Source organism: Rattus rattus, chromosome 6 (assembly GCF_011064425.1).
Source record: "Rattus rattus isolate New Zealand chromosome 6, Rrattus_CSIRO_v1, whole genome shotgun sequence".
NCBI lineage: Eukaryota > Metazoa > Chordata > Mammalia > Rodentia > Muridae > Rattus > Rattus rattus.
In genome coordinates, this window is record NC_046159.1 from 63,193,481 (window position 1) to 63,217,962 (window position 24,482).

The 24,482-nt window shown below is 46.4% G+C and overlaps 1 protein-coding gene across 1 annotated transcript in view; it reads right to left on the reverse strand.

Annotated features, from left to right (window-relative positions):
• Positions 1 to 806: 806 nt before the first annotated feature.
• M1ap (meiosis 1 associated protein) overlaps positions 807 to 24,482 on the reverse strand; it is an 81,690-nt gene continuing 58,014 nt past the window's right edge. The window contains exons 7-9 of the mRNA XM_032905101.1: positions 5,102 to 5,308; positions 3,372 to 3,512; positions 807 to 965 (exon numbers count right to left, since the gene is read on the reverse strand). Of these exons, the coding sequence (XP_032760992.1) occupies positions 807 to 965; positions 3,372 to 3,512; positions 5,102 to 5,308 (507 nt within the window). The remainder of the gene's footprint in view (positions 966 to 3,371; positions 3,513 to 5,101; positions 5,309 to 24,482) is intronic.

The following is a 24,482-nucleotide window of genomic DNA, read 5'->3' on the forward strand; positions in this document are numbered from 1 at the left end:
CTGTTGTCTGTTACCTGCCATTCTTAACTCTCCTCTGCTGCCCTTACACCAAGTGTGAGAATTTGGCTGTGCTACAGAAAGGCAGCTGGCACGAAATAAGACACACTTCCTTAGCTCTTAGTGTAATCTAAAGCATAGGAAGGCACTTTACCAATGGCAGCCATTTTTCTGTAGTTTGAGGGAGCTATAGAAGGTAGGCAGGTGTGGGGAGAGCAGACTAGGAAGGGAATGGGGTTCTTTCACACCACCCACTCTTCTCTGCTAGGCTACACAGCAGCACCCCACCCCCTCTGCATACACATTAACATGCTCACACCACAGGTCCTGAGTGCTAAGGGCACTCAGGAGTGCTTGGCGTTTGTGTGTCTGAAGCTGCACTGCTGTAGGTGATCTGGGAAGGGTACCCTTCTGGACCAGGGTTCAGGTTCTGATGTCTTGCTTTTCCTTGAGCTGCCTCATCCTTATTCTTGAGGGCGACTTGACCTCACCCACCTTCTTCTTACACAGAGAGGCAGGAAGAAATTCTGGCCTAGGAATGCTTGAACAATGGAGGAGGCTTACTGGGCATTTAATTATTTGTGTAAATACTATCAAATGATCCAAAAGAGTCCCTGCGGGACAAAAGACAGGCCTGGGTGTGTTGCTCTCAGTGCCTCCTCCCCCCTGGGCTGTGTCAGAGGAGGAAGAGGCTGTTTCTTAGCCCGAGCTCGCTCACTCGCAGGTGCAGGTTGAGGGCAGGTAGATCTGCTCCAGGCCGCCATCCTGTGAGTGGTGTAGTGTGGCTCTGCTCTGGCAGAGCTGGGGACTTAGGTCTGAGAAGGATACTCGTCCTCCGAATCAGAAGGCAGGAAGGTTCCTGAGGCTGCTTTGCTGGCTGCTGACTTCTTCAGAGCTCTACCTGGGGCAGGGGTCACTGGGAGGGGGACCACTGGGGCTCGAGCTCTGTTGGTCTGCAGCTGATCCTCCTGCAAGGACAAGCAGAATTTTCTATGAAGACCAGACAGGTCCTGAGTTCCAGCCCTGGTTCCCTACCAGACTCTGGTCCTAATTCCTTCTCACATCTCATTTCTGGAGTGACACCCTGAAGGCTCAGGGCAGTGCTGAGACCCCTAGGCAGCAACCCTTACAGTATCATCTCCTTGCCCAATGTCCCTTCTCTGTCAGCTGGCCTACCAAGCCCTCATGGTGGGCTCTGCACCTATGCATCTGGTCATCACTTCTACCTCTGGAGTTTAGAAGCATCCTTCTGCAGTTTTAGCTGAGATGAAAATGTGCTCAGTTACAGAGAAACAAGGCAAAAGCACGGAGCAAAAGGAAAGCTTAGCACAGTAGACCATGGATTGCATAGAGACTCTTCATCTCCAGTTGCCCTACTAATTGGTCTCTCTTGCTCTTCCTGCTTTTTTTGATAAGCCTCACTGTAGCCCAAGTTGGCCTCAAATTTACAGCAGTTCTCCCAAGTTAGCTCTCTGAGTTCTGGAATGACAGGTGTGAACCACTATGCTTGGCTTCTGGTTTCAAGCTTTTTCCTCAGTGCCCCACTCCATGGTTACTAGCCCAGGTTGGCCCCTGTTTCCTCATCTGTGAGGTGTGAGGCTTCAGTGTGAGGCTGCCCTTGCTGGCACTGTGAAGTGTAAATGAACACTATCTGAAGCTTACTCGAAAGCCAGGCAAGCCACAATCCTTTCCCTTCCCTCAGGCAGTTCCAGCCCTGCCTCTCTGTCAGCCCTTCCTTTCAAGGAGAGGATTGTGGTTGTAGTTCCAGTGTGGCCTGTTTGCTTAACAAGACAGCTGGGTGGTAGATGACTAAGAGTTATAAACCCCACAGTTAGAATACCTAAGCTGCGAGCTGTGATGGTGTGAGCCATCTCCCTCCCCGAACAACACACACGCGCACACACACACACACACACACACACACACACACACACACACACACATGCACACATGCACACACACACACACACCCCACACACACACACACACACACACACACACACACACACACACACACACACACACACACACACACACCACACACCACACCCCACACACACACACACCACACCACACACACACACACACACACACACACACCACACACACACACACACACACACCCCACACACACCCCACACACACACACACCAACCACACATACACACACCACACCACACACCCCACACCACACACACACACCCACACACATACACACCACACACACACCCCACACACACACACACACCCCAACACACACACACCCACACACACCACCACACACACCCACACCACACACACACACAAACCCCACACACACACCACACACCCCCACACACACACACACCACACCACACACACCACACACACACCCAACACACAACACAAAACACACACACACAACACACACACACACACCGCACACACTCACACACACACACACACACACACCACACATACCATACACACCACACACACACACACACTCACACACACACACACACCCCACACACACCCCACACACACACACCCCACACACACACACACACACCACACATACACACACACACCACACACACACACACACACACACACAACACACACACACACACCACACCCCACACACACACACCACACACACACCACACACACCACACCCCCCACACACACACCACACACACACAACACCACACACCACACCCCACACACACCCACCCACACACACACCCACCCACCCTCCCCACACACTCCCTCACACCACTCACACACACCCCCCACACACACCACATACAAATCACATACACACACACCCCCACACCACATACACACATATACCACACACAGACCTACACATACACCACATACACACATATACCACACACAGACCTACACACACCACACACACACCCTACATACACACACACCACATATACCACATACATAGACACACATACACACCCCACAACACCCCCACATACACACACACCACATGCACATACAACACACACACACACACACACACACACACACACACACACACACAAATACAATCAGGAGGCTGAAGCAGGCAAATGGCAAACTCCGGATCAGTTTGGGCTACACTGCCACACCATGAGACCAGTCTCAGGAAAATAAAAGAACCAGAACCAAAACCAAAACCAGAAGACCCAGCGGACCCACCCTACTGCGTGTGACTGCCTCAGCGGGTTCTCTCCTGCCTCAGCTTGGTTTCCCCTCTACTTGTGGGGTGTGGGGAGTGGGTTGCTCTCTTGGGTCCCAGGCTGTTGTGGGGGGTAGATAGGAAGGGATCCCTTGGACTCAAGGCACAAAGGGGATGAGAGGGGAAAGGGAAGGCAGGGACAAGAGAGAGATACCTTTCTAAGGCCCCGGCCTGCCCAGCTTGTGTAGGGCCGTCCCTGAGGCTTGGCGTGGGCGCTGCTCAGATGTGCGTACAGGTGGCTCCCAACTTGCAGAGGGTTGTAGGTGAGCCCCAGCTCCAGGCTGTCTAGTGTGCTCTGGGGACGAGAGGGGGGAATTTATTCAGGGAAGTCAAGGTCACAGAACACGAGATGCCACATAGAGACCTGAGTGTGTGAGAGGCTGGAAGAGGGTGGGGACATGGGTGCTGTTGAGGCTGAGACAGATGAGTCCTACTGGTGTTCTGTCCCGGGAGGCAGGGTGTGCTTGTGTCAGGGGAAGGGACAGAAGAAGGTGGAACATCTGGTGGTCAGAGACTCTGAACCTCCTAATACTAGCCCCAGGAAATGTCACTGGGTTCTGAGAAAAACCAGAGCTCCCCAGAATGGTACAAGGGACCCAGTGTGGAGGGCTGAGGGAGAGTGTGTCTTCAGGTAGGGGTGCTCTAGTCCTCAAGACAAGTACAGGGAGTTCCCAGCCTGAGGTGAGTTGGGCATGGAAGGAGGACATTTGAACATAGCATTCCTGAGTAGTTAGGTTTTCCGGCCACAACATCCTGTGCCAGGAACCACTGGCCCTGAAGTGAGACTGGCTGAGGAAGCCATGGCGCTCCTGCCCACCTCTTTGCATTCCCATGGCTGCCAAGCATCAAGCACAATCCCAGGCTCTGTCCTGTCCACTCTCAGCCGGCCAGCCAGCAGTGAATGTGGCTTCCATTCTCCCGGTCCAGAGCCTCCTCCTCTCCCACCCCAACCTGGGGGGCCCAGAGGGAGGAAAGACAGAATCTAGACAGAGAGGAGAGCAGGGATGAGGGGTGGAGAAAAGGAGGGTGGCGCTGAGCAAGGCCACCCCTGCCTGTCGGCCTCTTGCGTCTGAAGTTCAGACTTCTTTCATTCCTTCTCCCCAGCAGAGGCCGAGAGCACAGGCATGCACATGTATTAGAGGAGCACAGTGTGACACAGCACACAGTGTGACAGCACACAGGGTGGCCCAGCATACAGTGTGTCAGTACGTGCGTTTGTGGGGTCATCTCTAAGACAGATGACACTAATTCTCAGTTATTGGCCCATGTCAAGGCCTGTTTCTCTCTTAACTCTTTTCACAGACTCTCTTCTCCCAAACCAGGTTTGCTTCTCAGTTCATTTTTTCCCCAATGCCTTAATCAGACCATTGACTTCCTCCCATTTCATTTTCTGCCCTTGCTTTTATCTCTGACGGCCGGAACATACCGGTCTGCTCTCTGCTCCCCTCCCCCTCCCCCACGGCCCTATTTTTCTCCCTTGGCCCTTTCTCAAGCTCCATTCTATTTGCCCCATGGTGCAGTAGTTTATGAGATTGACCACCATAGACTCATATTTGCACGCTTAGTCCCCAGTTGTGAATGCTTTGGAAACGTTAGGAGTTGTGGCCCTTGTTGGAGGAGGTGTATGACTGGGAGTGGGTGTTGAGGTTTCAAAAGCCCTCATCAAGCCCAGTGTCACACTACCTGCTGCCCAAAGGTCAGGCTGCAGCTCTCAGCTACTGCTCCAGTGCCATGTGTGTCACCGTGCTTCCCGCTACACTAAGAGTGGACAAACCTTCTGAACGTGTAAGTCAGCCCCCAATTCAATGGTTTCTTTGTAGTAGAAAGTTGTAGTCACGGTGTCTCCACAGCCACAGAACACTAAGACACGTGGGCTTTACTTGCCTCTATGATCTTTAGGCTGTCTTCAGGTGGGTCCTCAGAGAGCAGGGGGAAGAAGCCAGGAAGCATCAGTTCCCTCGTGGCCACCAGCTTGACCAGCAGTGTGAGAGAGTGAGACGGTGTGATCACATAGAAGCTGCAGGCAGGGAGACTCTGGTTGTGTCTGGGGATCAGGGGTTCCCCTCTGGCTAACAGCAGCCAGTCTCTTTTCTGCAACAAGGACAGACAGCTTCAGTCTTTGGCTTGTTTTGAGGATGACCCCAGCTGAGGATTCCAAGTTCTCTTTGGGGGGAGGGGGAGTCAAAAAGGACAGAGCCATTTACTTTGGCCCTTGGCGGGGAAGGGCTTCTAATAGCAGAGTTACTACTCTTCCTCACCAGTCTAGACTATGCCAGAGAGACTACACACAAAAAGTTTCAGTGAAGACACAAACTAAGAAATGCTCTTTAGGGGTTGGGGATTTAGCTCAGTGGTAGAGTGCTTGCCTAGCAAGCGCAAAGCCCTGGGTTCGGTCCCCAGCTCCGGAAGAAAAAAAAAAAAAAAAGAAATGCTCTTTAACTTGAAGTGGGTTCATCTCAGATAGACTATTAAATGCCAAGTGTGGAGTTTGAAAATGGTAATGTATGTCATGTGTGTATGGCTTATGTGTGTGTGTACAGACATGCATATGCCATGGTATGTATATGTCAGAGGACAACTTTTGGAAATTGGTCCTTGTCTTCCACCTTGTTGTGGCAGGGTAGTTTTTTGTTTGTTTGTTTGTTTGTTTCTGATGTAAATTCTAGGCTAATTGACCCACAAATTTCTGGGCAACCCCCCTATCTCCACCCCTATTTGCCACGAGTGTTGGGATTAAAGATACATGCCACCAGAGCCTGGCTTAGCAGTTAAAGGCACTGGCTGCTTTTCCAGAGGACCTAGGTTCAATTTCCAGCACCCACATGGTGTCTCACAACCATCTGTGACTCTACTTCAGGGGGATCCAATGTCCCCCCTTCTAGCCTCCATGGCATGAACAAACGACATTCAGACAAGTACAGTTTGTGCAGACAAAACATTTATACATATAAAATAAAAATGATTAGTGTGCTAGGACTGAACTTGAGTGGTCAGGGTTTTGTGGCTAGTGGTTTTACTCGATGAACTATCTCTTTTACCCCAGATCTTTACCAGCTGAGTATGGGGGCGTATTTACCTTTAATCATCACACTCAGGAGATGGAGGCGGGGGATCACAACCTCGAGGCCAGCTTGGCCTGATATGAGACCAAAAGAAAAGAATGACAGGGGATGTCCCTGGAATACCCAGGGAAGGCTTAAGGAGATGCTGCCTGCAGAGCAAGAAGAGAAAGAGGAACTGTGTAGGGGAAAACTTTAGTACAACAAGACAGTGGGTGGGGACAGGTCCCCTGAGATCAACTCAGCCAGTCCACAGGACAAAGTGAACTGATAGGATCCCAGGGCAGTGGCTCTGTGAATGAAGAGCCACTTTGTCACGCTGCCACTGAGTGGGTAGAGATCAGCCCATGGGCAGAGAGAGGAAACAAGCATTTACAAATGAATTTGTAGGCACGCCCTTTCTAATGAGATGGGGAGGAGGCAGCTCTCTGTGGTGCTTTTCCAAGGAAAACCACAAATGTTCAAGAAACACGGAGTCAGGATGGTTATAGTCACCAGTAAGTTATATCCTCTTACTGGCTGAGACCATTGGTGACACCTGGCACAAATGTAACAGTTTGCCAGCTACACTAGATGGGGTACAACAGCCCCTCTGTGCTTCTCCCACTCTAACGAGCAATTTGGAGGACAATGAAAAAATGGACCATCAGTACTGTACAGAAGACAAACAGCGGGGAAAGGGGCCATCGGGTACTGCGTGGATCACAAGGGAAGTGACCCAGCAGCTAACTCCTGCTTGTGGTTTTGTGTTTACACCCAGGAAAATGTACTGCAATGGGAGACAGGAGGAAAAGCTCTGACATCTTAACTCAGTGCCATCAAACCACGCAGTGTACAACACCAAATCCAGCGGTTGCTGGCAAGGGGTAGGGAATGCATACACGTCTCCAAGAAAAAAAAGCTGTGATTATTCTTGTGGTTGGTGGTAATGGGCTGAAAGTTTTGGAGTATGGTGCTTCCTCAATGAAAGCATGGGTGGAGGTAGATGGTCTGGGCATGGGACAGTTAACTATAACTCTAATCCTAATCACAACAGTGACTGTGAATATCATCATAGTTCACAACATTGGGATGCTTGTCCAGTCACAGACACTGTACAAAGAGTACTAGAGAGACCTTTAGAAGTTCATATGCTGTTATTATTGTGCTTTTAAATATATATATATATTTATTTATTTATTATATATGAGTACACTATAGATGTCTTCAGACACACCAGAAGAGGGCACCAGATCCTATTACAGATGGTTGTGAGCCACCATGTGGTTGCTGGAAATTGAACTCAGGACCCCTGAAAGAGCAGTCAGTGCTCTTAACCACTGAGCCGTCTCTCCAGACCCCTACTATTGTGCTTATATCTAGAAGTTTTTCTGAAGAACAGATTGTGATGCAAAGTCTACTTGAGGCTTACCAAATCCGTCAAGCTGGGAGTAAATAATATTAAAATTACAGTGTATGTGTGTGTCAGGGTATTTACCTACCGTGGGGACACAGCCTTGCTAAATCTGGGGGGAGACTAGGCAATTGTTTGACTTCCATTGGCCAAAGTAACTTCTCATCAGGGCCAGGGTTTCAATCAGTACTGTTTATTAACCAGCAGTCTTCTGTTTTGTACCAGTTCAGGCGTTTGTTTGTAAGTTTGTTGAAATTCCATTGAGCTGGAGAGATGACTCAGTAGTTAGGAGCATTTGCAGAATTGAGTAGCTGGGTTCAATTCCTGGTGTCCACATGGTGTCTCACAACCTCTGTAACTACAGTTTCAGAGTTTCAGGGAACCTAACACCCTCTTTTGACTTCCATGGGCACTAGGCATGCATGAGTTGTAAACACATGCATGCAGACAAAACACTTATAATTTTTTTTTTAATCGAGTGCCTATTATGTTCCAAGCACTGGGTCTGCAGAGTTCACTGGATACACTCTGGGTCCTACTGGCAGGGAAGCTTCTAAAGGATGTTCATCGGAGCCTTCCTGTGACCACTCTTCTGACGGGTCTGTTTTTAGGAATGATTGTCCTGTGTCCCATATCCATCCTAAACAAGCTGATAATATCAACTCCTTGCCCAAGCACGACTTGACTAAGCATGAGATATCTTGCTACTGAGACAACGAGCTAGGGACCGGGACAATGTGATGTTTCTTGGATCTCCTCTTTCAGGAAGAGTCATGAGCTTGCTAAGAATCTCTGAGTGCTGCACGCAGAATGCCATTTGGACACCAGACTCCAAGTCACCTGACTCTGAATAAGTTTCTGTTAGCTGGTACGCACTTAGAAAGGACTGCAATCTCAAAGTCCCTGCTAATGTTGGGACACTTAGAGAAATGAGAAAGATTTTTTTGCCCCTTCCCTTTTCTTGGATTTTTGCTGTTGTTGTTGTTGCTGAAAGAATTTTATAGAGTGTTTTAAAACTTATGGGCTTGATATAATAAAGATGTCACAAAGCTCTGGAAGAGAAATAAATATGTCTTTATCAGATGACAGCTTCCATTGATCTTCAATTCTTAGGAACATCTGGAGAGGGTGAGGAGGAAGGAAGTTTGAACTTTAAGGTTCCAATTTAGGATTGTAGATTTCCAGCCTCTCCCCCTGGAATTATGGCACTAGACACTTGAGGTCCAGGGCCCAAGCCTAAGTATGTTACCCAAATTACAGGTTGAATTGTTAGGCCAAGCAGTTGTGCCTATGTTGGCTGTGGCTAATGTCACAGCAAGCATCTGAGGCCGAGAGAAAGCACTGCACAGGGATCTTTGGGGTCCTCCAGGGAAGAGTGCTTAACGACTGTAGTAGACTGCCAAGTTCTTTCTAATAGACTTTGACTACTTCTAAGGAGGAGAGTGTGAGTTAGATGCTAAACCTACCAGAAGGAAGATATTATGCTATGCATGTAAAATGTCTCCTATAGGCTCACGTATTGGTGGAGCTGCTTTGGAGGGAACCTTTAGGAGATGGGGGCCTAGCTGAAGGAAGTGGATCAGTAGAGGCTCATGGTCTGGCCTGGATTCCAGTTCTAGTCCACTGAGTTGTGATCAAGTGAGCCTCTGCCAGTGTGAATCTCCTTTGCTGAGCACTTTTCCCACCAGGAAGGGCTGTACCTCCTCACACCGAGAGACAACAAAGCTCTCTTCCTCAAAGTCATTCCTAGTCGGGTATTTACGTGGTCATATCCACAAGAAAGGTAGCTGTTATACAGAATGTGAACGGATGTCTGCTTATGCTGTGATTGGAGACTTTCATTGACTTTACAAAGTAAGCTCCTTCTCTTCATAGTAGGTGTGGACAAGGAGGGCATACCATACTCCAAGTTTCCCTGAGTAAGGTCATCCTCCCTCAACTCCTTCCTCCTTCTAATTTCTGGAGTTGTGACAGAAGATGTGGCAATCATTCAAGATTGGCTCTCTACCACTCCCCTGTTTTACTCTCTTCTCTTTACCCACTTTCCAGCCTTCTGCCATTGGTTTGAGGGGATCATGTGACCCAAGTTTACATCATGAAACGGGAGTTTCTGGGTAAGTCTTCTGGAACATCCTGGTAGATCTTTCTCTTTTTTTTTTTTTTTTTTTTTTTTTTTTTTGGTTTTTTTTTTTTGGCTTCGGGCCGGTACCCAGGGCCTTGCGCTTTCTTGGTAGGCGGCTTATCACGTAGGTAAACCCCCACCCCCCTACCTCTCCTCTTTCTCTTTTTTTTTTTTTTTTTTTTTTTCCGAGCTGGGGACCAACCCAGGGCCTTGCGCTTGCTAGGGCAAGCGCTCTACCACTGAGCTAAATTCCCAACCCCCTCTTTTCTTTTTATGATAAGATTTAGTCTTAAAGTTTAGCAGCCATTCTGGAGCCATAAGGCAACAGACATAAAAATGATGTCTATCTGCTATGGATGCTGGAGCACAAAAATGGAGGTGGGTTCTTCGTTGGTCAATTGCATCAGCAATGAATTAGTTTCTCCCCAGATATCTTGTTATATGAGAAAAATAGGATCTTAATTATAGGCTGGGCTGGGCTTGGAGGTATACACTCTTAATCCCAACTTGGAGCAGAGGAAGGCGGATTTCTGTAGTGTAAGGCCAGCCTGGTCTGCATAGCAAGTTCCAGGCCAGCCAGGTCTACATACATGTTCCAGGTCTACATACATGTCTCAGAAAACTTAATTATTTAATTTACAGTTGAAGTTTTCTTCTAGTTGCAGCCTAATGATTCATTATGGATACACAGAGAAGGAAGAGAATATAGTTATTGACCTCTGGCTGACAGGAATAAAAGCAGCACTGATGCCTTGCAAGATCAGATGAGTGTTCGTTATAGCAAGCAGAAACTTTAATCTCATGGGCCAGCGCTACCTGGGTCTGCCATCAGTGTGATGGCCAGTGAACAAATACAGTTCGCAATTAATGGAGTATGACCAGTTGCCGAGTGAGGTGTTTCAGAGGCAACCAGAAAGAGCAGGTAGGAGCGAAATACCCATGGCTTGTGAAGAGAGATGCATCTCCTTGGTATAATGCACCTAGAAGAGACACTATAAGCTAAGCATGCCTGGGGCCTTAGGAGACTGGAAGGAAGCAAGGAGAACCGGGAGGGCAGAAGCAGCTGTTGCAGCATCCAGTACCCTTCTTGGCTTGAATCTGAAATAGTTCCCGTAGACTGTGTGTTGAAATCTTGGTCCTCAGAAGATGGAACCATCTGGGAGAAGTTAGAAACTTTAGGAGGCGGGGACTAGCTGCAGGAAAGAGGTCACCTAGGGGCGTATCCTTGGAAGTTAGATCTTACCTTGTCCTCCCTTCCTGTCACTCTCTCTGCTTCCTGTCCATCATGAACGGAATAGTCTCCGCCACACGATCTTTTTCATCATGGACCTAGAATCAACTGAGCCAAGGGCTATGTTCTGAACACTTGGAAATTGTGACCCAAAGTAAGTTCTCCCTCTCTTGCCTATCTCAGGCATTTCTCCGTAGTGCTAAAAATCTGACTAAGACAGCCTGCGGCTCTCACACTAGCTCTCATCAGCAGGGGAAACGGTAAAAGATTCCCAACCGTCTGAAGCAGGTTACCCAGCCCTCACAAGTGAGGAAGGAGCGCTGTCCAGAACAGGCGACAACACAGACTTTTATACCTTTAGAACGACGAACACCATCCAAAATCTTTTCTCCAACTGCAGTAGAATGAAACTAGAAATCAGTAATGAAAGCAACAATAAACTTCAACACGTTCACAACCGAGGAAGTCACGGGAGAAACCAGGAACTAACAGCGAATGGAGAGTAAAACACAAGCTAACAAAGTCTACGGCAATCTGCTAAGGCAGGGCTGGTGGTAAGAGGAGAAACAGAGTCACCAATCTTTCCCAGCGGTGAACCTGTGGGCCACTACAACGACTGGTCTGGCAAGATAGGCCCCTGGGTGCAAGAGTAACAACTTTCTGATTGGCTTTAAAGCCCACTTCACAAGTTGAAACACATACCTGATACCATTACCAGGGCCAGGAATCTGTGGCTAGAAAGATCATAGGCCCTCGGGGAGAACCTGCTTCTAGTAGTCTGGTGAGTGGACATCGTATCAAGCCAACTCCTGATGACCTATCCCTACACCCGTACATTAGAGTGTGTCTTAGCCCTCACTATACAAACTTCCTTTTTGCATTAGATAGCAACGGACTCAGAGACCCACAGCTGGTCAAGGTGCAGAGAATAAGAGATGGTGGCCATTTGTATCACACTCCTCCACCCAAGGCTCAGGGATCATGGTGGAGAGGGGCAGAGAGACTATGAGAGTCAGAGCTGGTAGATAACTACAGGAAAACTGTTTTCTGGACATAAGCAAGATAGCTGCATGTATGACTCCATAACAATTGAGATGGCATGCAGAAGCCAAGATTTTTTATTTTATTTTTTTTAGGTATATGAGTGTTTTGCCTGTGAATCACATGCATGCCCAGTGTCTGTGGAGGTCAGAGAGGGCATCACATATCTTGGAACTGTAGTTACACAGCGTTGTGAGCCATCATGAGCGTGCTGGAACTGAACCTAGGTCTTCTATAAGAGAAACAAGTGCTCTTAGCTGCTGAGCCGTCTCTCCAATTCCTTGGGTTAATATTTAAAAAAAAAATCAGTCAGTAAATTATACTGTGCTGTCTTAGTTAGGGTTTCTGTTGCTGTGAAGAGACGCCATGATGGAGACAAGTCTTATAAAGGACAACATTTGATTGGGGCTGGCTTACAGGCTTAGTTCAGTACTGTCATGGCAGGAAATATGGTGGCAAGCAGGCAGACATGGTGCTAGAGAAGGAGTTTAGAGTTCTGCATCTTGATATGCAGGTAGCAAAAGGAGACTGTTTCACACTGGGCATAGCTCGAGCATATAAGACCTCAAAGTCTGCCTCCACAGGGACACACTTCCTCCAATAATGCCACGCCTCCAATATTACCACTCCCTATGGGCCAAGCATTCAAACACACGAGTCTATGAAAGTCATACCTATTCAGACCACCACATACGCTAGTAAAATAAAGAGGAAAAAAGACCTATATACTTATCTAGTAGATTTCATTTTTAAAAAACAAAATTCAGTACCCTTTCACATTAAGCACAAACAACAAACCAGGAGTCGGGGTAGAGCTCCCTTGACAAAATGCTCAAACCAAAATAAAACAGCAAAAATGAAAAATAACTTGTAGCTTTCTGCTGTAGTGCCTTGTGCCTAGAATTAGAGCATTTGGGAGGCTGATGTAGGGAGGATCACTACACGTTCAAAGCTAGCCAGGGCTGGGTAGGGAGTTCCAGGCCAACTTGGACTCTGTTTCAAAACAAATAAAGAAGCAAGCACGACTCCCTACCCCTACAAAACTCCCTCAGAATTCTAACTCACAGGGGTAATGGGTAGCACACTGTGGTTTGAACAAGAATGACACCCTCAGGCTCATATTTTTGGATGCTCGGTCATCAGTGGTGCTATTAGGAGGTGTGGTCTTGTAGGAGGAAGTGTGTCACTGGGGGCGGGCTTTGAAGTCTCATATGCTCAAGCCAGGCCCAGTTGCTCTCTCTTCCTGCTGCCTGCTGATTAGGATGTAGAACCCTCAGCTACTCCTCCAGCCTCATGTCTGCCTGCAGGCCGTCACGGTCTCTCACATGATGGTGAACTAGGCCTCTGAAACTGTAAGCCAGCCCCAGTGAAATGCTTTCTTTTTTCTTTTGGTTTTTCGAGACAAGGTTTCTCTGTGTAGTCCTGGCTGTCCTAGAACTCACTCTGTAGATCTGGCTGGCCTCAAACTCACAGAGATCTGCCTGCCTCTGCCTCCTGAGTGCTGGGATGAAAGGCGTGTGCCACCACTGCCTGGCTTAAATGCTTTCTTTTACAAGACTTGCTGGGATCTCCGTGTTTCTTCGCAGCAACAGAACACTACGACACACACTTTGCTGCTAAGAGCAGAAAAAAACAAATATATCTGGTCTTATCCATTATGTACAACGCTGTACTGGAGACATGTTAAAGACCAGAGGCCTTTTAGGAGGTTAGGATTCTGGGTTTGACCCCAGGTGAGACCCATCCATGAATATTCCAGGTATATTAACAACATAGCACATGGAAACTGGTACTTTCTGACTTATGCCAACAGCTGCATGACAGTTACCACAACAGAGAGCAGTGGACAAGCCCGTGCTGGTATTGGTGCTATGAAGGCCAGGTAAGATGCAGCAACAGACACAAGGGTGGAAGAGGACAAGCAATGAACGAGTGGGGACAAGGCATGATGGGAGCAGGAAAGCTTCACAGTGAAGGCATTTAAGCAGAATCTGGAAAAAGTGAATAAAACTTTGTGAGATGGGCAGAGGCCAGGGCAAGGGCACAACGGCAGAGGTGTGAAAGAAGTTAGTGTATTTGGGAACAGTAATTTATTAGTGTCTCTGGAATGGAGACTAGAAGAAGCTCGGTAAAAGATAAAGCAAGGAAAGTAGACCAGGCTGGACCACAGGAGGCCCAGTGACCTTGCTAGCCTTCTGCCTTCACACTTATTCCCCTCCTGACCTTCAGAGTCTAGCCTCTAGCCTCACTGTTTTTCTTCAAGGCTCTTGACCTGCCATCACCCCATTCTGGGCTTGCAACCTTGGTCTTGACTCTTCGCCTACACAGCCAAGGACTTTCTGCTTCTCCACCCATTCACAGCCCAACCAGCTCATAGCCTGCGTGCTCAGACTGGACACATCCTGGCTGGAATTCTGTCACTTCAGTGGCCAATTGGGACAGCCATGGACTGGAAACTCAGGAATGTGTCTCTAGAGACGCTGACATTTTAAGTAGGAAACTGAAAGAGCTAGGTGGTATTTTCATTTCTTTTTCTAGTCCACACAGAGCTAACTCTGAGAGAAATGAGGATGTGGAAAGTGAGTCACTGGCTACATAACTGGGCCTCCACAGTAGGGGCCAGTAATTGAAACAACATTCTCCTGGTAATGGAGGGATTCATCTCAGAAAGACTTGGAAAAATTAATGTTATTTTCTTTTATATATCTTTATTCCCTACCACATTTTATGAAACTGTTATTCAAACATAGAAAAAAATTTGAAAGCACGCAAAGACAAAATAACGAGTTAAGGAAGTTGGTGGAAGGAGAAAGGCAGTAATGGAGCCAGGATTAGAAAAGCTGTCCAAGATGCTAGGGACCCCATGGTTCTGGACATACAGTCTGGGAGCAGCTGCTCGCGGATATTACTGAGTAACAAGTATGTTTCAGAGACTACGTGCGATTGGCATGTCAACGAGCCCTAGTGACTGTAGAGTGGAACTTGAACAAACTTCCTGGGCTCAGTCCTGCCTCTACCATTTCCCTGCACCTTAGCTTCCTCATCTGCAAGACAAAGATGGCTCTTACTTTATAGGATTGTTATGGTAACAGATTAATCTGATAGTTGTAATGTACTTGGAACTGTGTTAAGCACAAAGTAAGCATCATAAAATATTAAGTTTGTAAAATTAGCCGGGCATAATAGTGCACGTTTGATTCCAGAATTCAAAAGGAAGAGGAAGGTGGATCCCTGTGAATCCAAGGTCAGCTTGGTCTACATAGTGAGTTCTGGGCTAGCTAGGGTTATGTAGTGAGATCTCTGCCTTTTTTTTTTTTTAATTAAGATGTGTTTAATTATTAGTTGCTTCTTATTTTTGGGTAATTTTTAGATATAGGTCTATAAACACATCAAAGGATTATAAGGACACAGACTGTTATGATCTGAACTGAGTGAACTTTATGAGATTGGTAGATGCTATGCAGCGATTTTCTCTGAGAGTAAAACCTTCCATCTTGGAAGATCCTGAAGATATAGGATGTCAGAAAGGAGGTGAGACAAGAGGATGTTCTAAGGGAGATGAAACAGTTAATCCTTCAGAGACGCTCCTTAAGCTCTTTAGACTTAGGAAGTAAACAATGCAAAGTCTTCAGGAAGTCCCTGAAACTGACCAGACTCACTAGGCTCCTTTTCCCCAAGCATGTAAGCTGTAAGGACTGCTGAGAGATACCCTCAGACAAAGGTGCTTAGAAGAGCTGCTTATAAGAGGCTCAGAACAAGCAAGCTGCCTGGAGGAGGCACAGACCATCTCAGTTACCTGTAAAGAATACTCTCCCCTGCTTACCCTGTCCAGCTGCCTACAGCTATGCACTGTGTTCCAAGTTTCAGGCTTTTGTGAGCTGTCACTCATGCTGGGGTGGGTTTTTGGTAATGTAGCTGTCTTTGAGTTGTTTCTGTTCCTATAAGTAACCCCTTGCCCATACTCTTGTAAGTAATTCCAATAGAATTCATTGGTTCACCATATTGGACTTTAGTGGTATCTCTACTTTGGTCTGTCATCAATTTCCTATATGGAATGGAGAGATGTTTGTTTTGTCTCCAAGAACTATTATCACAAAACATAAAGATAGAGAATACTATCTATCAGAAAGATTGGGCAGAGCTCTTCTGATGAAAGTCAGATACCCAAATAAAACAAATAATCTTTGAGGAAGACAGAAATGGGGCAAATTGCAGAAAAACAAAACAAGAAACCAGGGAATGGAAAGTACATTTCTGACTGCAGTTGACTAAGGCTTAAAGCACGTGCAAAGTGTAGTTGGAAAAGTTATGTAACTTTTATAGCAGAGGAGCCTGATGGGGCAACCCGGATGGCAAGGATCTGACTATTGCAGCATGCATTTTGTCCAGAAAGCTGCTCCAAATGAAGAGCTGGAGGAGAGGGAGCAGTGAGCAAACTCACCTATACTTTGACTTGTGGGGAAGCTCGTGAACCCGGAAGTGAAAACATGGAGTCAACTAACTGGCTGGGGCGAATTAAGGACTGCGCTGTGCGTGTAGTCAGATGACAAAGGTGGATATGAGAGCTCGTGGTAACAGCTACTTCTGCATCTAGAGATCACTGCAGGCCGCTTCTGCCTCCCAGGACAGTCAGAGAAGCTAGGGAACGTATAGAGACTGTTTCTAGTGAGGTCTTGTGGAGGATGGGAGCACGTGGAGAGGAGAGGAGGGACAGCAGGAACGGAAGAGCATAAAAGGTGGGGTATTTAATGCTCTTCATTCATTTGGTTGGAATATATGGTAGGTGAAGGGAATGATGGGACATGAAGCTGGACCTTGAATACTAGACAGAGAAATATAGACTTAATGGTGTAATAATAGTCTCTAGAGGGGAAAGGTTCCAGAGAGAGGTGGGAATTAGGATAGCTCCATTCACCCTGGGGGCATATGTTGAGTTTAGGTGGGAGGGGATAGTGGTAGTCATGATGGTGGAGCTCAGAATCTCGGGTTCCTAGACTCTGCTAAGAGATGTTTACAAGGAAGCAGCAACTAGCAGATCTTTTGGCAGAGACCTGGTGGTGGGATAGGGTGTGACTTAAGCCAGTTTTCCACTTGGGACATTTGTGATATGAGTTATATAGGTTGGGAGGCAGAAGTACTTGTGAGAAGTTAAGTGTTTCAGGAGACTTGGGTGGAAATGATTAGAATGGAGAACTTTTGGGGTGAGGGGAGTCACACAGCACACCGGGCTTGTCCCTGAAAGCTCTGGAAGATAGATTGAGCTGAATCAGGATGGCCGCCCAGCTGTGACTCAGCCCAGTACCCGAGTACTCTATCTGCCCGGTGCAGGGAAGGGTGAGCCCTCTCTACCAACTGAAGCCTGTATAATACGTTTATACGCAAGGGAGGCTTTTATTAGATGTTAGGTTAAAGTAAAGGTCATGTCAGGACTGTATGTTTGAAAACCAAAGATCAAAGAATGAAACAAATGCACCAGATTAAGGCTTAACTGTAAAGAACCTTAAATGCTTAAAACTACATGTATTTGTTTGTATGAGTGTATGTGTGTGTGTTTGTGTGTTTGTGTATCTGTATTGGTTTGTGTGTATGTAAATCTGTGTGTGTGAGTTGTGTGTATTGGTTTGTGTGTATGTAAGTCTCTGTGTATTGAGTGTGTGTGTGTGTGTGTGTGTGTTGGTTTGTGTGTATGTAAGTCTCAGTGTATTGAGTGTGTGTGTGTGTGTGTGTGTGTGTGTGTGTGTGTGTGTGTGTGTGTGTGTAGGTCAGAGGATCGATTGCAAGTACCGATTCTCCCAACATGGAGGTCCCAGGGATCAAGCTCAGGTCATTAGGTTTGAACTGACCCCTAAAAGTTGTCCTCTAATCTCCACATTTGTGAGTGCTCTTATACACAGAGACACATACACATGCAAACAAACAAACAAATGAACGAACAAACAAACAAACGTAATGATAGCAAAAGAGAACAAGAAGAGCTAGGCATGGTGGGACATGCCTTTAATCCCAGCCCTCAGGGCGCAGGCAGGTGGATCACTGTGAGTTTGAAGCCGGTTTGGTCGATATAGGGAGCTGCAGGAAGGCTAGGATGATGTAGGCTCTGTCTAAGAAAACCAAAAACAGGAAAAAGAAGACAGGGGGAAGTAAATGGAAATTGTAACCAACAACTCTGTGCAAACTGTGCGCCAGGTGCTTTACACCTGCAATTGGATGCACTAAACACATGCCAGGCACATTTTAGAGTTTCGGTTAGATATGACAGAGACAAGAGCTGCTAGTGTGTCTCATACGTGCCTCTTTCCTTTCTTTCTCCCCTGCTGTACCGCTCGCAGATGAAGCCTTGCTAGCGCTGGCCTTGAATATTTTATACAAGATCTCACAATGCTGCGCGTCATGTCAGAGAAGCTAAGTCTGCGGCTGAGTGGGAGGAGGAAAGCAGAGAACAGGGCCGGGAGGATGTGGTGAGAACCTGAGTGTGTGTGCACGCATGTGTGTAAAGGGCTTCGGGACAGCAGCTCCAGGGTACAGATAACTACTGAGCGAAGGAGAAAGATATAAGAAAGGCCATTGTAGTTATAAGATGGATCTTCTTTGGTGTTTTTCGAAAACACAAATTAATTAATTAAAAATTACTTTTGGGTCGCTCAATAATTTTTTTAATATGTCATCCCGCAGAGACTAAACCGCAGGGGGCCACTGTGTTTGCTGGGGGTTATGAATACATAAATACACCATAGTTAGAGATATGTTATGTTGCTTAAGTTCACAGTCAGGAAACAATAAAGGAGCAGACCGAGGGCTATCAAGTTCCAAAGTGCAGGCTTTCTCGAGCAAGAGGGATATTTTCATTAGAATACTTTAGAAAACTGCCCAAACCACTCCAAAGTAGAACAGGGCCAGGAGAGATGGCTCAGCAATTAAAAAGTACCCGTATGCAATCAGAGGCCAGACTTTGTATCCCGGCACTTATACAAGCCAGAGATCCTGACAAGGGTCCATGACCCTAACTCCGAGGGACGTGGAGGCAGGTGGATGACTGCAGGTCCTGGCTTCCAACCTAGCCTAGAATTCACAAGCGTCAGGTTTAGGAAGAGAATCTGCCTCAAAGAAAAAGGCAGAGAGAGAGAGAGGACACTTGGTGCCCTTTTTTTGTGCCCCTCCCCCACTCAATTAGACACACATACACAGATAAATCTTTAAAAAAATAGAGGCAACAAAAGGGGAATTTATTTTCTGAGCCAAAATTTGACTGAGGTAACAAAAGGGGAATTTTGAGCCAAAATTTGACTGAAGCTAAGAACTTGGTTGGGAAAGTGGGGAAGTGGTAGAAATACCAGGAAAAGGCAAGTGTGTCAGTTTGGATTTTAGAGTAAATTAAATTTACATCTCAGTTTTTAAATCAAATCATAGGACATACACTTGAAAAATATGACTTGAAATATGATTTTCTCTAAAAAAGGAGTAGAACATATAAGGTCTGATGGAGAAAGGCATCTGGAAAGGGCTCACTAAGGAAGCACCATTGAGCTGTGTCTTTCGGGTTAGGATAGGATTTGAACACATGGAGATAAGAGAAGGGACAGCATAAACAGAGGAGAATCAAAGGTGGGGAGATTAATACTCTTCATTCATTTGGTTGTATGGTATGATTTTTTTTTAAGATTTATTTATTTATTTTGTATATAAGTACACTGTAGCTGTCTTCAGACACACCAGAAGAGGGCATCAGATCTCATTACAGATGGTTGTGAGCCACCATGTGGTTGCTGGGATTTGAACTCAGGACCTCTGGAAGAGCAGTCGGTGCTCTTAACCACTGAGCCATCTCTCCAGCCCCCGTATGGTATGATTTGTGAAGAGAATAATGGGAGATAAAGCTGGACCTTGAATATAGACTGTGTGTCTGTATTCATATATAGGTGTGTGTGTGTGTGTGTGTGTGTGTGTGTGTGTGTGTGTGTGTGTGTGAGACGTGAGGGATCAAACCTAAGGATTCATGCACACGCCAGGCAAGTTCTCTATCACTGAATGACAACATCAGCTGAAGACACAAAGTGTTTTGAAGCTGTAGATGGCAGACTCACTGCCGTGCTTCAAGGTCAGTTGGGGGGCTTTGCTATAAGCCGGATCAAGAAGGAGAAACATGCAAAGCATCCCGACTTGTGAAGAAGTGAGTGCAGTATTAAAGCACAAGCAAAACGGGTGGGCTTGAAAAGCCCAGCGAGGATCCAGGGAATGCGGGTGACGGGCAGATCGGGTGGCTGAGGTTCATTACATGAGTGGGTGCAGGCCCAAAGAAAATGTGGTGTCCAAGGAGGCAGTGAGGCTGGGCGTGGCAGTGCACGTCCTTAGACCCAGCCTTGTGTGAGCAAAGGTCAGCAGATCTCTGTGAGTTAGAGGCCAGCCTGGTCTACATAGTAAGTTCCAAGCCATCCAGAGTTATAAAGTGAGTCTGTGTCTAAAATAATCAGAGAAAGAAAGAAAGAAAGAAAGAAAGAGAGAGAGAGAGAGAGAGAGAGAGAGAGAGAGAGAGAGAAAGAAAGAAAGGAAGGAAGGAAGAGAAGGAAGGAAGGAAGGAAGGGAAGGTTAAGGTAGTTCACCATGCAGGTAAAATGGAGCCGGGGAAGGCAAATTAGGAGTTTATGAAAAAAAGTTTTTGAAAAGCACTGGGGACAGGAAACAAGGACAACTCCAATTTAGGAGAGAGAAACTGATGTGGCCCCAGTGACTCGACTGTAAAGGACACCATGGCTGAAAGTGGCTGAGGTTTTAAGCCTGGGTGACTTAGACAGTGGTGGGGCCGCTATTAACAGAAAGACAGAAGTTAGAAGAGAAGTCGGCGCGGGGAACACCAGTGTGGGAAGGCTGGGGCACAGAGCGCTGCACGGGGAACTGAGGAGTCACTGGATTGAAAAGAACAAATAAAACATAAAAATCCAAAACCAAACAGGGCTGTGGAGATGAATCAGCAATTAGGAATTTTTTGCTCTTCAGAGGACCCAAGTTTGGTTTCGGCAACCATGTTACCCAGGTCATAACTGCCTGAAACTCCAGTTCTGGCCTCGGTAGGCACCCATAACAAGTGGGGTACACTTACACACACACACACACACACACACACACACACACACACACACACTAATAAAAATAAAGATCTAAAAATCAAGGTTCGGGGGACTTGTGAAAACAGGGTTAGGCAGGTTCAAACTAAATAACCAGCCTTGTCACATAATATGTGTAAAATATTTCTTGTTGAATGAATGACTTGAAGCTTGTGAAAAATTCTTTTCTCTCTCACACTAGATCACTCCAAGAAGGTGTCATTCAAAAGTGTGGATGCAGATCGTGAAGACTGACCTGCCCCTCCCCCCACTAGGAGAGCAGTATTTAATGCAGTGGTGGGACAGTCAGGGCTGAGAAAACGGTAGCACCATCCACACGGTGAATGGAGAGAACGGACCCCTGAAGGCTGTCCCCTAACTCCCATGCATGTTATGGCACAGAAACCTCTTACTTACCAAAGCACACACACAAACAAATGTAAAAGGAGAACAAGGAGCCTTTATGAATGGCCAGACTCTATTCTAGCCCAGTGAAATACAGAAGCCTACATCGTGAGCAAAGGGAGGATCAAAACCATGTCCAACGGCAACACTGGGAGGCAAAGGCTTGTTTCAGCTGTCTGTCATTAGAGGAAGCCAAGTCAGGACCTCAAGGCATGAACTCGGGGCAGGAACTAGAGCAGAGAGCACAGAAGAAGCTCGCTATGGTTTGCTCAGACTACCTTTTTTTTTTTTTTAAATAAAACTCAGGACCACCTATGTAGTTTTTTTTTTAAATCAATTGTTTGATTTAAAATCAATTGTTTGATTTTACTAATGAAGACTTGGGAATTGGGGACCGGATGTTGGGGTGAAAGCTTGCTAATTCAGAGAGGCAGAGAAAGCACCCAGCTGACCTTCCTCCTCAGTCCACATCCCAGAAGAACTCCTCTTTCATGCTGTCTCAAAAACCTCCTTCAAATCAAATACCTGTCCTTTCTACTTCCTGTGCGTCTCTCTATCTGTCCTCCCTCTTATGGGCTATGGTTTTTTTCTTAATAATCCTATGTTCACTTCCTGTCAGCTGATTGTTCTGCCTCTTGACCCATGGTTGACTTTATTTACAATATTCAATCAGAAAGCTCTTGGATTAAACGTGTGTCCTAAGGCTGAGCCACACCACAACTAAAATCAGTTTTTTTTCCCAGTAAATAGCAACCTCTGGGTTCACAGTGTGATCAAATATCCTACAATACACCTACCCAGAGGAGGTGGTGGTGGTGGTTCCCACATCAAGAAAATGCCCTGCGGACCTGCCCTATGGCAGCCTACCAGTCTTATGAAAGCATTTTCTCAGTTGAGGTCCCCTCTTCCCAGATACCTTTAGCTTGTGTCAAGTTGACAAAAAGCCAACTTGGGCATCCATTCCGCTATTTTAGGACATTAAGTCGTTTCTAATTTCCTACCACTGTAAACGACACCGAGACGAACATCTTGTTTGTGTGTATCTTTATCTCATTTTCTTGGGCAATAATCCTGCAAGAGTGGTGGAGAGTGTACATTTTCAGGAAAATGTGTTAAAATGATAATGTCTAAAATATCACATATTAGCCAGGCACAGTGGTGCACACCTTTAATCCCAGTACTCAGCAGGTAGAGGCCGGTGGATCTTAGTGAGTTTGAGGCCAGCCTGGTCTACAAAGTGAGTTCCAGAACAGCCAGGGCTACATAATAGAGAGACTTTGTCTCAAAAAACAAAAATGAAACAAAATCCCACACTGAACCAGGTGTGGCGGTACCTGTCCATAATACGAGTGGTCAGAAAGCAGAGGGGTTATCCTCGGCTACATAGCAAGTTCAAGAAAATTAACCTGGGCTACAATAGATCCAGCCTTAAAAACAAAAACAAAAACAAAAAACAAAACAAAACAAGCAGGACCAGGGAGGTGGAGATAGGAAGGTCTTGGATTCAAGGCTTGTTTGGGTTGCAGATTAAGTTCAAGTCCCTGGGTAACTTAAAATGAGAACTGTCTCAGAATAAATACACACACACACACACACACACACACACACACACACACACACACACACACACAAATGGAAGTCTGGGGATATAGAACGGGGGTAGGGCTAGGAATTTGATTGGCATATGTGAAATCCTGGGTTCAACCTCCAATATGTCAGAAAGAAAAGAAAAGGGTTACTAAGGCACTGGGAGAAATGCTTGCTGAGTGATGGATCCTCTCAGAGACCCTGAGGAAGTGGGTGGAGAACTTAGTAAACTGAGCTGAGGGGCAGTCACAGAACCCATTGATCTGTTGCCTCCGCTCTGCAAAGAGGAGTGGCCGTTCTTCAGACTGGAAACAGGAACTCAGTGGGTGGACACCAAAAGAAACAGGAAAAGAAGCCTGCTTCTGACAGCGAAAGACAGTGCTGTGCTGCCCTTTCCTTTGTGCCTGTCACTCATGAGTGACACATGTCTGTCATTGTGGTCTACCTCAGTCAAACCTGAGTGACGCATGTTTTTTACTCTGGTCCACTTTGGTCAAACCTTTGTTTTCTATAAGATGTATTTTATTTTTAGCTATGTATGTGTGGGTAGGGGCAGATGAGAGCAGCTATCTGTGCAGAACAGAGCTGTTGGCTCTCACTGGAGTTACAGATGGTTGTGAGCAGGACATTCGGGTACTGGGAATTGAACTCAGGTCCTCTGGAAGAGCAGCATGTGCTCTTAAATTCAGTGTTTTCTCTCCAGCACTAGGTCAAGTATGTATTCAGTACTTTGTCCTTGGATTCACTTTTCAATTATTTTATTTCAATTTAAGTGTTGTGTTAATTTTCTTTTTTTCCTTTTTTCTTTTTTAGGTTTTTGAGACAGAGTCTCATGCTATATATAGTTCTGGCTGGCCTAGCACTTGCAATGTAGACCAGGCTAGTCTTGAACTTGCAGAGATCAGTTTGCCTGTTTTCTAAGTGCTGGAATTAAAGGCAAGTACTGCCACATTTGGCTTTTTTCCTTTCCTTTTTGAAAAAAAAATTATGTGTATGCATGTGGGTTTGAATGTGTGTGTGTGTGTGTGTGTGTGTGTGTGTGTTTGCATGCGTGTGTATGTGTGTATGCATGTATACATGCATGCCGTGTTTGTTAGTGGAGACCAGACCAAGGGATCAGAGCCCCGGAACTGGAATCACAGGAGGTCGTGAGCCGTTTGATGTGGATGCTGGGAACTAAAGCTGGGTCCTCTGCAAGAGCAGTAAGCTCTCTTAACTGCAAATTCGCCTCTCTAGTCCCTCACTGGTTTTCTTTTTACAAGTATTTATTGTTAGTCTGAGTGTATAATTTGTGTGTGGGTGTGGGTGCCACAGCCCATGTGTAGGGTC